At 31.6% G+C, this 17,023-nt stretch overlaps 2 protein-coding genes across 6 annotated transcripts; both read right to left on the bottom strand.

The window, feature by feature from the left end:
* Window positions 1–382: 382 nt before the first annotated feature.
* LOC120172478 (E3 ubiquitin-protein ligase BIG BROTHER-like) lies at window positions 383–4,553 on the bottom strand. Of its 4 annotated transcripts, XM_039179931.1 has the most exons (9): window positions 4,378–4,553; window positions 4,049–4,126; window positions 3,777–3,953; window positions 2,876–3,089; window positions 2,760–2,794; window positions 2,214–2,258; window positions 1,868–1,995; window positions 634–745; window positions 383–541 (listed from the first exon to the last, which is right to left on the bottom strand). In XM_039179931.1, exons 3-9 carry the CDS (start codon window positions 3,915–3,917, stop codon window positions 491–493), a joined length of 726 nt encoding a protein of 241 aa, XP_039035862.1. In that variant the 5' UTR covers window positions 3,918–3,953; window positions 4,049–4,126; window positions 4,378–4,553; the 3' UTR covers window positions 383–490. The 4 variants fall into 4 exon arrangements, with proteins under 4 accessions (XP_039035862.1, XP_039035860.1, XP_039035861.1 ...); XM_039179929.1 differs by lacking the exon at window positions 4,049–4,126 and having other exon boundaries at window positions 4,172–4,553; XM_039179930.1 differs by lacking the exon at window positions 4,049–4,126.
* A 2,211-nt stretch (window positions 4,554–6,764) lies between these two features.
* On the bottom strand, window positions 6,765–9,454 carry LOC120172477 (ADP,ATP carrier protein 1, mitochondrial-like). Of its 2 annotated transcripts, none has more exons than XM_039179928.1 (4): window positions 9,333–9,454; window positions 7,839–8,343; window positions 7,380–7,751; window positions 6,765–7,283 (listed from the first exon to the last, which is right to left on the bottom strand). In XM_039179928.1, exons 2-4 carry the CDS (start codon window positions 8,340–8,342, stop codon window positions 6,987–6,989), a joined length of 1,173 nt encoding a protein of 390 aa, XP_039035859.1. In that variant the 5' UTR covers window position 8,343; window positions 9,333–9,454; the 3' UTR covers window positions 6,765–6,986. The 2 variants fall into 2 exon arrangements, with proteins under 2 accessions (XP_039035859.1, XP_039035858.1); XM_039179927.1 differs by lacking the exon at window positions 9,333–9,454 and adding an exon at window positions 9,023–9,084.
* Between the last annotated feature and the right edge of the window lie 7,569 nt (window positions 9,455–17,023).

Below are 17,023 nucleotides of genomic sequence, written 5' to 3'. Positions count from 1 at the left end.
GCAAATAAGAATCAAAGTCGTCAAATTTCGTAATTTCCTAAATAATCCTTTTTTTTGTTAAAAAACTTGACATTTTGCTCCCTTTTCTTAGGTACAGAGATCATTGTACATTTTAAAAGTATAAGGACGAAAATGCAATCCGTGCTATGATACAGGGACCTGTACAATACTTTTACCACCCTAAGTTCATCTCTGGATAGATAGACTGATGATATTGACCCAGACAAAGGAATTATCTATCAGTAAGGTTTCACTTTCACATGAACAAAGCCAAAAGTGTAACCAACAATAGACTACATACACTAATTTCATATATTGACAGCAATTGCCACAATTTTCAGGCAAAATGTGAGTGGAAAACTCCAAGCAACTCTAATATATTCCAAAAGTGATCGATTTTATCGTCGAAAGCTAATGAAACAAAGTTTTAAAGGAAGGAAAGATGCCAACCCATGATTGCTCTCTTAATGCTTGTCGGATTTTGATGCCTTTAATGCCTTGGTTCTTGACCGAATACTTCGTTGTTGCAGACGGGGCATACCTAACAAAACACCGTTTTCGGATTGGCGGTGTAAGTAGGAGAGATACCGAATCGGAGCAAGTAGTGAAGATGTTATGTGGCATTAAACTGACCTTGTTGATGCTAAGCCATTTCATGATGCACTCCGAGTGGTAAACGTGCTTGCATGGCAATTTCATTTGGCGCTCGCCGATTTTGTACCTCGTCTGGCATATGACACATCTGCTGTTTCACGAGTAAAGCAAATGATCACACAAAAGACGTATCGTGGAACGGATAGCTATGAGGATGAGCTTTTAAAACGAGGTAAACAACAAACTAACACCAAGGCTACATTGAGAAAAACAAAAATTATGACCAAACACAAACCCTTTCATGAGATGAACAAAACTGCAATGTTTATCTTGTGATTTGTCTTTGAGTCTGTATGGAAAGTAATTTTCAGATACCGCAAAGACTACCAACTAACGAATTATTTATCCTAGGAAGATAAAACATCCATCTGGATGTTGCAACCAGTATAATTCAGTTATTCAGCAAGCATCATAGTTCCACAGCCACAACCCTCAAGAACCAGAAACTTCCGATTGAGGACAAGAACAGAGATCATCACTTAAATCTGTTTAAAGTGACTCCACGGACATTCTGGTCGAAACATTTGTAATGTATAGGCTAGGGCTGTAAATGAGACGAGACAGATCGTGAGCTACTCGAGATCGACTCGATCAAGGCTCGATAAATACTCGGATCGAATGGACTCGACTCGAGCTCAACTCGAATTCTTAACGAGCCGAAACGAGCTACTTGATACTCGACTCGAAAAGCTCGTGAGCAGCTCGAAAATATAATATAAAAGATTATATTTTAAAAAAAAATTATTAAAAATATTAATATTTATGTATTGATTTTTTTAAAGAGAATACTTTAAGATTTTCATGCATTTAAGGTTCAGGTTCGAGTTCGAGTTTGAAGCTTCAATCGAGTTAAGTTTAAGAATTTTTTTTCTTCATTTCGAGCCTTTTCGAGTTGTCACGAGCTTCAGTTCAGGATTTCGAGTTCGAGTCAAGCTTGAAAATTTTAAGCTCGCGAGTTTTCGAGTCGAGTCGAGCTCAGCAATACTCGAGCTCGACTCGGCTCGTTTACACCCCTAGTATAGGCATGTTAAAACTTACCGAGAAAAAAAATATTTTTGAAGAAAAAAAAAGATAATTTAGTTTTGATGCTTGAGACAAAGGCCACCAGAAAATTATACGAGTTCGGAGTTCGGAGCCACAACGGTCAGTTAACAGCTATAGTTTAATGAAGGCGGACATTGTTCAACAAAATAGATACAAGTAAAAGTTTTACCTCTCTCTAGACTTTTTCCTAAATAAGAAACTTCCAAACTTGCATCTTGAGGTTGGAAGCAAATCAATAAGCTCCCGGGACAGACCCCGACTTTGACTTCCAACTGCCTCCCCTAAATCGAGCAATTCCTGTCATACAAAAATCATGTAGTTAATCAATGGCATTGGTACAAGCTTCGGCTTAGTTAAATCCTAATCCAAAAGACTGTAACTAACAGATGCAAAAAAAAACTTAATATTGCATGTGATTTAACTTGAGAGAAAGGTAAGCACGTACACATCTGTCTTATATGAAGTGAAATGCATGTAATTTAAACATTAAAGCGAGATTAGCTGAAAAGGAAAACCTCATAGGTCATGTTATCTGGGTCGATATTGTCTTGCCAAACCACCTGAGACAACATATCGCAGATAATCCTTTGATCAGTAAATAATATAAATTCTAGGATTTAATGTTTATAACTGAGTTTAAAACGGTATGATACACAAAATCAAGAACAAAAATTTAATCAATGTTACTCAAATATGGATTATACGAGAGCTACGGCTCAAAAAGGTCAACAAATGCAGGCGTATTTGGTAAAGAACATGGGTTATATTTCCCCCACATTAGTATCCATGCCACTGCTTTACTTTCCACTGCTCACTCTTGGTCATAATCGTTGGCTTCTGTTTTCCGATGAAAAGTTTTGAGTACTAAGGCGATAAATTTGTAACAAAGACCGAATTTTGATCAGGGCAATAGTTGGACTTCGTTTCGTAGTCCGGAAGATTTGGTACTCTTATAGAATATTCCTTTCAATTGAGAATCTGAATCGATACATGAGAACAAAATGCACAAGCACATGCAAGAAAATAAAACGAATAACATCTATAGAAAACAGAGATCGGACCTGATAATTACTATTGCTTTGATGATTTGGAGTGTCTGCAAAAAGTAAATAAATGTCTAGGACTAGAAATGTAGGAAAAAGGGGAAAATATATATTAAAACATATTTTAAACTAACATTCTTCAGGTATAGCATGCATGCCAACAACTGCATCTCGCACATCTAAAATTGTAGGCTGTTCAGAATTCTGCGTCGATGGGTAGTCCCAAGTCCTCGGGGCATCCATTCTTGTCAAATGATCATTTACCTCATTTGGACAGTAAAGTGTACTCTCCGGACCCGAAACCCCAAATTTGTATGCATTCATACTCATTGACCAGTACATATTTTCCTGAACAGAGAAGAATGTTATCATTTAGTCACATTTGTGCATGAAATGAGTAGGCGTGCACAACATGAATCCAACACCAAGCAACTGGCTGATGTCTTAACAGACGAGCGATTTTATGATCAAATGAGTAGTAAGAACATCTACATTAATAAAGCATATGCTGATAAACTAAATCTTCCGATTTTCTTATTGAAAAGGACCACAACTAATCATGCTTTATTTAAGGACATAAATCCATAAGAAATGAACATCGACCATTCAAAAAAACTGTTACAGGACAGACGATGTATATCCACCATCCATGAGAAGCATGGGGATGACCCATATTACTCAGACGCAGGTGTAAGTGTTGGAAACGAGTATATATCCTACACGAATATGATAAGATTTTTCAAAGTTTTTCCAATATGAGAGATCCTTGGAGATCATAACCCCAGATAGTGACGGGCAAGAATTTAATTTATGTTGGGGGCAAATGCATATTATCAATAGAAAATACAAAGAAAATATCTAAATTATATAATAATTTTAAAATTTCAGGTTGGTCCAACCCTGACCCTACACCTATGCATTGGCCAAAAGCATGAACACAGAACACCCTAATCAAACATCATTGAATTCTACAACAACAAGTGTCTTTTTTCTTTCTTTTGCCATCAAATAAAAGATTAAAAGTCTGAAAAATACCTGATCATGCATCAGTCCAGCATGAGTGTAATTCACAGGAACATGTGCTAGACCTTCAAAAAAGTCCATAAAGCTTTCAGTAGCAGTATAAGGAAAGCCTGTATCTATAAAATGAACCTCCATTTGCCTGTTTCCATTCATGTTCAACCTCCTGTATCTGACCCCCAATTATCTAAGCTGCAATTAAGCACAATGTTAACATCATAATCAAAGATCATTCGAACTATGTTAGTGCAAACTGCAAGCTAAACTCGGTGGCACTGCTTCTATACCAAATTATATGAAACAAAAGTTGACAACGTTAATTTGCAAGGATAAAAGCAGCATTAATCACACCTCTTGTCATCTCTCTGTAAAACCAAAAATTGTTAAAAAAAGAAAGAAATAAAAGGAACCTTTGATTTGTCCAACAAATGGGGAAATGAAGCCACACCCAGATTTTCTTTTAATGTGTATATTACAGAGAAAATAAACATAAGCAAAGAGATTACAATTACAGAAGCATTTTGAAAGGGGGGGATCTGGCAAGTGGATGAAAGAGTGAAGGGAAAGGGAAATTGGTGAAGAAAGTGATTTTTGACAGATGAATTGCTGGGTTTACCTTTGATAATATGACTGAAATTAACTACTTTGAGATTTAAAACAATGGAAGAAATAGAAGGAAAATTAAGATAAAAGCCAAGAAGAGAGAGAGAGAGAGAGAGAGCAGAGTATGTGAAGCTCTCTTTTCTGGGTTTTCTCTCTCTGTGCGACTGTGAAATGTGAAGGTGAAGAAAAGCGTTGCATTTGCGTTTATTGACACGTAAAAACGCCCATTTAAACATTTATAGACCCTTTTAGTTTTAGTTTTTATTTTTTAAGAGTTAATTTCACCTTACACCCCTAAATTATAATTCTCGTTTTATATTAATCCCTAATTTTTAATATTCTTTTAAATTTTTTTATTAAGTTAAAGTGATTACAAAATAGTATTTGTTCTAAATACTTTCATTCATTTGACAATGAACGTTCAATCACCCTACTGTAATTACTGCTCCACAAACCCGTAACTTTTAAAAATAATAACGATTTTTTTAACCACTGAGATAAATTAGTTCATATAATTTTTAAATATTTCTTAAATTAGATTTCGAGTGGATAGAATATATATCTTAGATCAAATCGAGTTAATCCGAAACTCATCTGTGATCACCCATATATAAAATACATAATTATTTTTACTTTTGTTACAACCGTCCTACCCACCGATTTACTTTTATTATTTACCGTTTAATTATAAATAATTTATTATTTATTACTAAAAGAAGAATTAGAAAATAGCATCAAATCAAAGTGGGCGGATGATGAATGAAATTGGTAAGGAGTAGACGTGTGATTCTATTGTAGATGAGAATGTAACGACGAAAAGTCCACGTTAAAAAAATAAACCCAATGTTAGGCATTGGCTTTGTTCAACTACTTGTAACTCATCTTCCAACCCGATCTTTCACTGGCAGCAGGAATCGTTAGTTGGAGGGAGTAATGTTGAAATTTTAGTGTTAAAAGTATTAAATTAAATTAACAATTTCTAGTAAGGACTTAAATTGTAATTTTTGCATTTTACTCAAGGGTGAAGAAGGCCCCTGCTTGCACTACTTTTTTGCATGGGGGAGGATTGGGTAATAGTTATATATATGTGGGACGTTGGTGTATCTACTTTATGTAGACATAACAACTTATTTGTTAAAATGATTAAGGATGAATTGGTTTACGAAATATAAAATTATTATTAGAAATAAGATAATCAGAATGTTACATAACTTAATATTAGGAATATTATATTATCTTATTTGGTTTTTTTGAAATAAATATAAGATTACATAATTTGGATAAAAAATATAAGTTAAGAAAATATATGTTTTATCAAATTGTCTTTGAGATCGATTTTATTTTTTAACAAATGAAAGTTCATAAAAAACTTTTTTTATTATTTTTAATAAAATTTGTACAGAAATAATTTAATATATTTTATTATATTTAATTTTATTTCTTTCTTTAAAAATATCAAAACATATTTACATCAATATAATTATGTGTTTAGTTTTATGTTCTAAAATATTGGGAGATGTACATACTTACGCCGGTGTAAGTATGTGTTTATTTTTAAGTTGAGAGATGTGCATACTTACACCGGTGTAAGTATATGTTTATATTTAGGTTGAGATATGTAAATATTTACATCTATGCAAGTATGTGTTAATCACTACATTTTTTTATTTAGGCTACATGTAAGAGTTGAAAATCAAAATATCATATCAAATTATATGACAAAATTAATAGAAAACATTAAAAAATATAATATGACAACCTTTTATAAAAATTAATCTTAAATAATACATGTAATAATATATATATAAAATCTGAATCAAGCACATACGTAAAAATAATCAAAACAAAATAAAAAAACTGATAAATTTTTTATTTTATATTCACCATATATTTTGTAGTAAGTATTAAAAAAGCCACAAATCATTATAAAATAAATAAAATAGATTTATATTCATGTATTATTATATACAAAGGAAGGATTGTTTTGAAATAATTATATTATTTAGGGATATTATTGTCCAAAGAGAAAAGAATTATCTAATACCTAAAAATACGAGGGAACGTAATTCTGATAACTCAGGGTAAAAAAACAATGTTGATAATGTTTCCTTACTTTTTGGTGGGGAATGCTTTTGAACTGAAAGTAGGCATGTGATTTCGAAAAAAAAATATTCTCTATAATAATTATTCGGGAAAGATTATTCTTTTCGATAATGATTTTTTTTCTTGATCCAATCGGCCCTTACGGCAAATGTATTTATTTTGTATATAATTTTTTTTAAATAGATCCGATAAAAGATGGTTATATTTATCTTGCCATTTATGTAATTTGGGACGAGATGAAGAGTATCATGAAAAAAGAAAACGTGCTCCATCGCAAATTATTACCCCTAGTAATAAATAAAAACATTATTTCAATTCTTAAAAGCAAATCAAAAATCAGAGATGGGTAATCAAAATTTCCCATCTGAAAAACAAAAAATCGTTTAGGGAGTTACTCCAACAAAATCTGAATTACTAATGAAATTTAGCCGAAATAAATATCTCAGGTCGAGCTTTTCATCGCCATCTTTATACCTAAAAATCGCAACAAAAGTGGGGAGATAGACCACCACCCCATAATTAAGCACCACCGGATCCGTACTTCTTTCCGAAAACAATGAGCTGCAGCTTGTCATATCCAGCGAGCACACCAGCACCGGCGATAGCACGAAGGATGTTAGCTCCGGCACCTTTGAACAGAGATTTGGCACCCTCGTTTTTCAAGATCTGAGAAAATGCGTCGAGAGAGCTCTTGTATTTGACGGCTTCGCCGGATGTCATCATCATTCTTCTACGAACGGTGTCGATAGGGTAAGATGCAAGGCCAGCACCATTGGTTATGAGCCAACCGAGGGCGAAGCTAGCAAAGAAACTGTCCTGTTATTACCAGAGGAAAACAGAAAGCAAGATGTCATTACAAATAATGCAGATAGAACTATGATCAATGACATTAGCTTTAAACATCATATTGACCTGCATATTGCCGGTGAGAACAACGGGCTTTAGAGAGTCGTACATTCCGAAGTATAGACCACGATAAACGATGATTCCAACACATGAGATATTAAAACCACGGTAAAGACCAGCAATGCCATCGGATTTCAAGGTCTTCCTGTAGACATCAACAAGGCCATTGAATTGCCTCTCTCCTCCCTTCTTTGCGGCCTTTGCATCATTGGCAAGACGGGTTCGAGCATAATCCAAGGAGTAGACAAAGAGAAGGGAAGAAGCACCAGCTGCACCTCCAGATGCCAAGTTTCCAGCGAACCACTTCCAGTAACCATCTCTGTCTTTCTTAAAGTTGAAAAGCCTCTTGAAGTAATCCTTGAAAGCAAAGTTCAAGGCCTGTTGCAAAATGAAGCAAACAATAAGCATAAAAACATGTACAATAAATATAATTTAACGAAGAATTCAAAAGATAAAATTGGTAACCTGAGTGGGGAAATAACGTATAACATTGGCAGTGTTTCCTCTCCACAAAGAACCAAACCCTTCATCCTGGATTGTTCTCTTGAAACAATCACCAATGCCCCTGTAGGGTTCAGAGAGCCTACCAGTTTTGATCATTTCATCTTGGTTCTGAATCAAAAGCTTAACACGCTCAATTGGAGCAGCAGCAGTTTTAGATACAGCAGCAGAAACACCACCCATGAGGAAATCAATAGCAAAGCTGGTAAATCCTTTCTCTGCAGGGGCTTGAACACAGATAGCAGATGCTGTCGATGGAACCATACGTAGGTCACTGGTAGCTCCAGAAGCCCGTACAGCAGGATACTGCAGTGCAGCATTCGAGTAGTTCCCGTACACAACTCGCCTTTGGTATGGAGCAGGCCTCCTGAAAGACCCACCATAACCTTGGAAATCTTGAGCATGGCTAGAATGAAGGAGCTGTCCAGCCGCCTTCTGCATGATAGTTGGGTGTTGAACCTGATCCATTCTGATGCAAGAAAGTACATGTGCACATGAAAATACATAAAAAAAACAATGAGGTGGAATTTGCATAACACCAATTACCAACTGAGGTAAAATCATCTACAAACATATTAATGGTTCAACTCATACCAACAGTGAAACAAAGTTGGATATATGATCACGAATATGAAAATAATATAACCAAGAAAAACAAATTTCAAAAAACATCAGGCAGAAGAATAGTGATTCCTAACAAGAATAAGCAAAAAGGTGCATATTGGTAAACTCAAGTGAAATCCTGCAGAAGTGACACAAACGATCCAGAACAAAGCATTACTATAAGAGAGAAAATGGCATCCGAAACAAATAAGGATAAAGCATCATTATCATCGTATCAATTTTAATCAGAAACAGAGTAAACAATAATCTAAAACGCACTAAACATCTCAAAATCTTTCTCACGTATATGTACACATATACGCATGTATGAAATATGAGGTAACAAATTGTAGCAGATACAATTCAATATTACAAATAAATACATATATATCTTGTTTCGTTTGAAAAGACACAAGCAGCCGCTGATCTGAAGGTAATGAAATGATCTATTTAAAAGAGCAAACGGAGTGTTTCTAAAAGTGATGGAAAGCAGCATCATTAAAATAATAAAAAGAAAACAAAGTCAGCGGATCAGAAGAATTCAACTGCAAATGAGCGACTGATACGAATCAAACAGATTTTCACAACACATATTTGCAATTAAGCGAAGTAAATAGCAACAGATCTAATGAATCAAGCGTAAACTTTGCAAAAACAACACGTTTACGGTAGATCAGATCAAACGCACGCAAAGAAATCATTTCAAAACATTCCACTCCATTTCTCCAAAGATTAATAGCAGCAGAAAACAATCAGATCTCTAATACTAATAATGAAGAAGAAAATCTAACGGCATAGAAACGATACAGATCTGACATTAAACGGTTTGCTTGATTTGAAATTTGTAGAGAATACCTTAGAAAAGCGTGTAATTGGTTGTTGTGATGGATTGTTGGAAGCCTCGGCGCCTATCGCTCTGCGTTGAGAGCGAGAAAGAGAGAGATTCTTTTGATTTTTTTTTTTTTTGTGTAGAGAAAGAGGCTTTGAAAAGTGCGAAGAACTGAGCGCCGTCCTGTCATTTTATTGGGCCTATAAATAAAAAAGTTGAGAGTAACTGGAGAGAGACTCTAGGGTAAAGAGGGAACGCCGCTCACGCCACGTGCGGATACGGACGGTAACCAGGCAAGGTGGGATAATATTTGGATTAAATATACATTTGGTATTTGAGTTAGTCAATTTCTTTCAAATTGGTACTCAAAGAATTTTGAATAAATTATTTTAATAGTCACTAAACTATAAGGTTGATTCTATTTTGACCATTGAACTAAAAAATCAATTAGATCGGTGAACTAATAAAATGATATCAATCAAATCATTAAAGTTAAAAAAATTGCTTATGTGTAGTAAAAATGTATAATTCATATTTTTTATCTTCATTACATATATATTTTATTAATTTGATCCTAATTTTAGATTAATTCAATAAATTTAATCTTACAATGATATTTATAAGTAATGAAAACAAAATTAATAAAATGTGTAATTAACGAAGACTAACGTATAATTAGCAAATGAAAAAAATAGCCTCTAATGTTTGCTTAATTGGTCACTTTGGCCTTTGTTCTTTTTTTAAAACATTTTAGCCCATATGTTTCAATTTTGATCAAAATAGCACTTGTTAGATAAAAACTAATAGTTGACTAAGTTAATGCTTGTTGTTAACGTGACATTTATCCATATATTTAATTGATGACATGTCATGCGTCATATTACTCAAAGTGATGATGTAATATGTGTCATGTCACTGATTTAACATATATAGAAATATCATGTTATTAACATATATTGATCGTTAATCAATTAATAGCTTCAATCTAATAGTGACTATTTTGATAAAAAATAAAATGTTAGGAATTAAAATATTAAAAAAATAAGAGTAGAAGTTGCCATTTAAACAAACGTTGGGGCTAATGTTATCATTATGCTTATATAATTATACATTTTTTTAATTCCCATGACAATTATTCTTTTAACTGTTAACCATTAATAGCTTGATTGATAGTATTTTAATAATTGAGTGGTTTAATTAAAAATATAATTTAATTATCAAAATAGAATCGATCGTGTAATTTAATGATTATCTAAGTAGTTTACACGATAATTTTCACTTCTAAATCGATATCTAAAATTTAATTCTATCCATTATTTTATTAATTTTATCAATAATATTAATATTTAATGAAATATAACATAAAATTTTATCACAATTTCATCTATCTCTCTCTCTCTCACACACACACACACATATATATATATATATATATTATAAAAATATTATTTTTTTAAATATAAATATATTAAAAAATTACTAGCCTTATCATTTTTCTTATCTTTTAGTTTAACTGTACTCGTTTATTTATTTTATTTTAATCTTTAATATATATTTTATTTTTTTATTTAGCATAAAATAATGATATTGCACCTTTTTTTAAAACCTAATTTAAGCATAATTTAAAAAATAAACTGTTTAAATAAATGTGTATATTTATCATAGAAACGAAATTTTCAATTGATACAACAACAAAGATGATTTTGCTTTATAACAATAATATTATATGATGAAACTTTAAATTTAAATTCAAATCAAATTGTAATGCCTCAAATATCGAGTTAGAAGTTTTGGACTATTCTGATATGAGTCTTGGGTTAATTTCTAACTTGTAAGAGATTTTGACCTAAATTAAAGTGGATTGGGCTTGAGGTAAGCCCAATAAGGAGTTAAAAATGGCATTTTTAATCTATATTCAGAATTAGATAGACCAAGGTAACAATTATACCTTTTAAAATTTCAAAATGATGAAATATTTAATTGCTTGGTGAGATCACGTCTGATACTCTCTTTTTTCCTCAACTCTTCCTTGTCTCTTATTCCTCTCCAAATCTTCATTTTATTTCTTGTTCTCCTTTAAGATAAACAAGTTAAAGGTGATAACTTTGGAACCTGACAACCCTAGTTCAACAATACCATGATAGGAGTGAATTCAACATCTTTAGAGCTTTCTTTTGAACCCTCAACTTCATTATTTCACCATGGGAGCCAAGAACGATTTTTTGTGGGGTTTCAGAGTTTTCAAGATTTCAGCATGTTTTCAATAATCTATAGGTTTAGGAAGAGTTCTTATTACCTCCTTAACCATTTCTTTTAGCTAGTAATTTATCTCTTGATGTTTGTATAGTGAGAGAGATTAGATAAAACTTCAACGCTAAAGGGAAGGAGAAACTCAACCTTGGTTGAGTATTAGGTGTTTTCAGCAGTTTAGTATCAAAGGTAGCTCACTTTTGACTCAACTATACTATGTGTAAGTCATTTAGATGAAATGTAGTAGGTGGTATGAGCTTGAAGCACTCCCATGGCAGATTTCATGTTTTATAGTTATAAATATGTTTAAAGCCCTATTTATGCTCCTTTGTACCTATATAAAACATTAATAATGTTTGGGGACATCACTTAGGTCTTTGGGATGAAGAATTAGAGTTTTTGCACCTATTTTATGCTCTCTGCAGGTTGAGTTTCGATACTAGAGGGATAGTATCGAAACTTGTTATTATTCTCAGGCAAACTAGTGAGTTTTTGGGCAAGAGTATCGATACTTTGGGACATAGTTTCGAAACTCACAAAAAGTTTCGAAACTAGGCGGTCCAAAATGTTTAAAAGTATCGATAATCTTAGTATATTATCGATATTTTTCAATATGTTTTGGACAAAAATATCAATTTTTAAGGGAATTAGACTCTAGGTATCCCAACACTTCAGTATATCCTCAAATAAGATTTCAAGCGAGAACAATAATTAATATCATAACAGTAGAAGCATAATATAGCTAGGTTTACATAAAACTAGCCTTGTTTGATGCTCGGGAAACAATCAGGACACCTGAGTTCCTTTTAGCATAAATACGACAGTCAGTGGATCAAAGTCAGTTCCATGGTACTTCAGCAACCGACTGGGCGTCAGATGCCCCAAGACTCGATAAAGTAAGTCAGTGGGTGCACGTTTCTAATGCAGAATTACGGATCTCACCCAGGAGTAGCTGATGGTGCTTTGGCAGTGCTAGAGGGGTGCGTGAGCTCTTAGATGCATAATCCCTCAATCACACCATGATGTTACCCACATATTAGTAGTACAGTATTTAGCATGTTCAAACATGTGCCACTTCAGTTCATCTAGTGAATGCATATAGTATAATATAGTTTTTAGTGAGGCACTAAGCTCGTAAGCTCAACGTTCAGAATGTGTTTCTGTGCGCATGTTCTTAGGGGCAGATTGTGGGGAGCTTCTGTCATAAGATATTCCAGTATAACATAGCAGATTTCCAAAGACCTTTCAGAGTACGTCTTGAGTCATTTTTAGAGGGCATGTATTGTTATAGAACTTGTTTTGTATTCAGTTGAAACTCATGTTGAAACTCAGTATTTGTATTATTTTGCGGATGCATTTTGGGAGCTCCCCATAAATTGTAAACCCATATTTTATTATGTTTTTATAGTAAATCATCGATGATTAAATTTCAGAAATTTACAAGCAGTTTTAAAAGAAAAAATTTTGGGTCACTATTTCGGTAGTCCCGTATAATATTATAATCCATAGATTTTCGGGTCGAACTGGATTAGAGTGTTACACAAATATTAAATTATTGGGGTGTGAATTTTTTTATTTGTTATTCATAAATATATTTAAAATTATATTTTTAATAATTTTATAAAATTAATCTTTCTTATTTTAAAATCACATATGATGACAACATCAATGATATGTATAATCTTATATCATCTGTAATACCTTAAAATTTGGCCTAAAATTTATAATTTTAAAGTTTGTGACTCAATTAAAAAGATTACAAAGTTTATGAGATTAAGTTGAAATAAATAGGAAGTTAAAAAGATTTATCGAAAGAAATTAAATATTATGGCTTAACTGAAAGGAAATTGTGAAATCCAGGGATCAAATTGAATGCAACTTGAAATGAGATGTTTTTTTTAAAGTCTTAAGTATTTAAGGACCTTTATAAGACTTTCAATTTCCTTTTTTTTTATTATAAAGGTCCTTAAACTTTCAATTAAATATTGTGGCTTAATTGAAAGTTTACGAGAAGTTTTTAAATATTGGGTTAAGGAAATTAAGTCCTCAAACTTTAAAAGGGAACAATTAAGCCCTTGAACTTTGTAAAAGAATCAATTAAACTTATTTGTCATGTCATCATCTATCATGAACCGGCATGATAGTAACATAGACCGTTGTATCAATATTTTGAATTGTTATATCACTATTGTATTGAACAACAACAATTTTCGTTAATAAAAAAAATTAAGAATCATATTGATTTTTTTTTAATTTTGAGGACCTAAAAAACTATTAAACATTTATTTATTTATTTTGAATGTGGTATGGATTGACTTATTGGGCAGCAACAAAACAAGACTGGTTTGTTCATTGTAATCATATTTCTTTCAATTTTAGTAAGAATTAGCGGCTCCGGTCTATTAAAGCCAACTTTCGGAAAATGAGAAGACGTAACGTAAGCTATCTTCAAAACTAGTTACATCAATTGCGTTGTTGAATTGGATTTCCGCCGTTTATTTTATTTTTATAAATTTTAATATTTTAATCATTAATATTGTTAATTTTTATTTTTATAAATTTTAATATTTTAATAATCAATATTTTCAACATTTTAAGATGTGTATATCTTTATACTGTAATCAGTTTCAAATCGCGATCGCGATCATGTTTTCGATTATTTCGGATTTACTGTGATTGCGGTCGTCGCGGGCGCTATTATGGTTGTCGCGGACGTTATTGCGGCCGTCGCGGGTAACTCGAACAACGACGAAACTACTATATCGCGACTGAAATCACGATCACGGACCGTTTTTTGAAACCCGAATTGTAATTATAATATTTTATTGGATATCCTACGTCAGTCATCATTTATTTGTTTAATTTTTGAGTCAAACTTAAGACTCATGTAAAAAGTCGAATTTTTCTGTCGACACCTTTTCTTTAAGTGGTGAATTTAAGAGTAAAAATTCTAAACTCTTATCCTTGGTAGAAATTTATAAAAAAAAACTCATGTAAAAAATTTAATACTTAATTTAATATTAAATTAATTTCTAATTTAAAGTAAAATATAGGCTTAATATAAAAATAATTACTTAAATTATATCGTTTTTCATTTAGATGTTTAAACTATTTTCCGATCAATTCAAGTGACTAATATTATAAATATTATTATTTGAAGTATCCGATAATAACAACTGTTAAAAAATATCGTTAAAATACATATGATGTATTATAATAATTTTAAAGATTTTATTTTAAAAAACTTTAAAATAATTTATTATATATATAAATTATTTTGAAGAAAAAATTACCCCCGTCTATATTCTCTCCCTCCCTCACCCACTGTCCTCTCGTCCCCCTTTGCCTAATATTAACATTTGATGACGGGGTTGGAATTATTTCAAAGGCTAATAATTGTGGTTACGTTGTTGGGTGATTTGTGTCGTTGGTGAAAATTCAGTTGGGTGAAGGTTTAATGGATGACAATAATAATAATAATAACAAGTGGTTGTGGTTGACTTAGATATAGAGATTGGAATAAAATTTTAAAATTTTGAGATTTTTAAAGATTTGTGTTGTCGGAATATAACACGTATTATTTAATATATTTTTTAACATCATTACAATCAATGCACTTAAAATGACAATATTTATAGTGTTAGACATTTAAATTGACCGAAAATAGTTTAGACATCTAAATGAAAAAATGTTATAGTTTAGACATTTATTTTTATATTAAACCCACAATATATAATGAACTTAATTTTAATTAAATAAAGATACATATAAAAATATAAAGTTTAATGTGTATTATACTTTATCCATATAGGAATTAATCGGGTACTACAGAGGCAAGGATGATCATCCTAATCTAGTTTGTTTCATTCACAATCGTCAAAATTTGAACTCCGGACTTTGCTTAAGGATCTAATGTCACATCCTACTAGACCAATTGAGTGTAAAAATTCTCAATATAAAAAGTCAAACTTCTAGTTGACACCTTTCTTTTTCTTAAGTTGTGAGTTTAAAAGTAAAAATTCTCTATTCCTCCACTAAGTAAAATTATTCCAAAAAAAACTCATGTAAAATATTTAATATTTAATTTAGTATTAAATTAATATCTAATTTAAATTAAAATATAGGCTTAATATAAAAAATAATTACTTAAATTATATCTTTTTTTATTTAATGTCTAAACTGTTTTTTGATCGATTCAAGTGGTTAGTATTACAAATGTTATCATTTTAAGTATCCGATCATAACAATCGTTAAAAAATCTCGTTAAATGACACATGATATATTCTGATAATTTTAAATATTTTATTTTATAAAATCTTAAAAATAATTTATTATATATAGAAAACACTTTTTCAAAAAAAAATACCCCACTCTCTCTCCTCTCTCTCTCTCCCCCCCCCCCTCCTTCTATCTGTCTCTCTCTTCCCCCTCACCCACTGTCTTCTAGTCCCCCTTTGTCTAATATTAGCATTTGATGACGGGTTCAAAGGCTAGTAACTTGGTTATGTTGTTGGGTGATTTGTGTGTTGGTTTAGTCGGGGAGGTTCAGTCGACGACAATGATGGTAAGTCGTTGTGGTTGACTTGGTATAGGGATTGAAATAAAAAAATTTAAGAATTTTCAGAATTTTTAAGATTTCTAAAAAAAGTTTATTTTTATTTTAAAAATGTATTTTTAAATTTTTATATTAAATAAAAAAATTCAAAATTATTAGAACATAGCACGTGTTATTTAACAAAATTGTTTAACGTCATTACAGTAAGTGCACTTAAAATGATAATGTTCGTAGTGTTAAGTACTTGAATTGATCGAAAATAATTTAGACATTTAAATAAAAAAATAATATAATTTAGATAGTTAGTTTTATATTAAACCTAAAATATATAATAGACTTAATTTTATTTAAATAAGAGTAAAGTACACAAATGATCCCTCGGCTATAGGGTGCTACATTATTATGTCCATCGACTATTAAAAGTTACAAAATGGTCATCCAACTGTAGAGTGTTGCTTTATTAACTCCATCGACTATTAAAAGTTACAAAATGATCATCTGGATATTCATTATGTTCCAAACTCGTAATTCTTCGTTAAAATTTGACGGTATTTTTATGCTGAATGTTAACTTGCTGACTGTAATATAATAAAATCTGATCCCAGAATCTCAAACAACTATCATATCTCAGTCATCATGCTAACGTTTAGCTTAGACAACTGCCAATTTTTTAACGGAAAATGACGACTTTGGAATATAATGAATAGTCGGATGATAATTTTATAACTTTTAATAGTCGAGGGACTTGATAAAGCAACGTTCTATAGTCGGGGGACCATTTTATAACTTTTAATTGTCAAGAGGCTTAATAGAACAATATCCTATAGTCAAGAGATCATTTGTGTACTTTACCCATTAAATAAAGATAAATATAAAATATATAAAGTTTAATGTGTATTATACTTTATCCAT

The sequence above is a fragment of the Hibiscus syriacus genome, unplaced genomic scaffold (assembly GCF_006381635.1).
Source record: "Hibiscus syriacus cultivar Baekdansim isolate YM2019G1 unplaced genomic scaffold, ASM638163v2 tig00111851_pilon, whole genome shotgun sequence".
NCBI lineage: Eukaryota > Viridiplantae > Streptophyta > Magnoliopsida > Malvales > Malvaceae > Hibiscus > Hibiscus syriacus.
This window is presented reverse-complemented; position numbering and strand designations above follow the sequence as displayed.

Excerpts from the sequence above, each read along its gene's own strand:
- LOC120172478 (XM_039179929.1), bottom strand. The coding sequence starts at position 3,917 with ATGAATGGAAACAGGCAAATGGAGGTTCATTTTATAGATACAGGCTTT. Across the intron at positions 2,795-2,875 it reads GCATGCTATACCTGAAGAAT|ACACTCCAAATCATCAAAGC; the intron begins GTTAGTTTAAAA and ends TACTTTTTGCAG. Across the intron at positions 1,996-2,213 it reads CAGATAACATGACCTATGAG|GAATTGCTCGATTTAGGGGA; the intron begins GTTTTCCTTTTC and ends TTTGTATGACAG.
- LOC120172477 (XM_039179927.1), bottom strand. The coding sequence starts at position 9,069 with ATGTGTTGTGAAAATCTGTTTGATTCGTATCAGTCGCTCATTTGCAG. Across the intron at positions 8,344-9,022 it reads TATCAGTCGCTCATTTGCAG|AATGGATCAGGTTCAACACC; the intron begins TTGAATTCTTCT and ends TTCTTGCATCAG. Across the intron at positions 7,284-7,379 it reads TTCTCACCGGCAATATGCAG|GACAGTTTCTTTGCTAGCTT; the intron begins GTCAATATGATG and ends TGGTAATAACAG.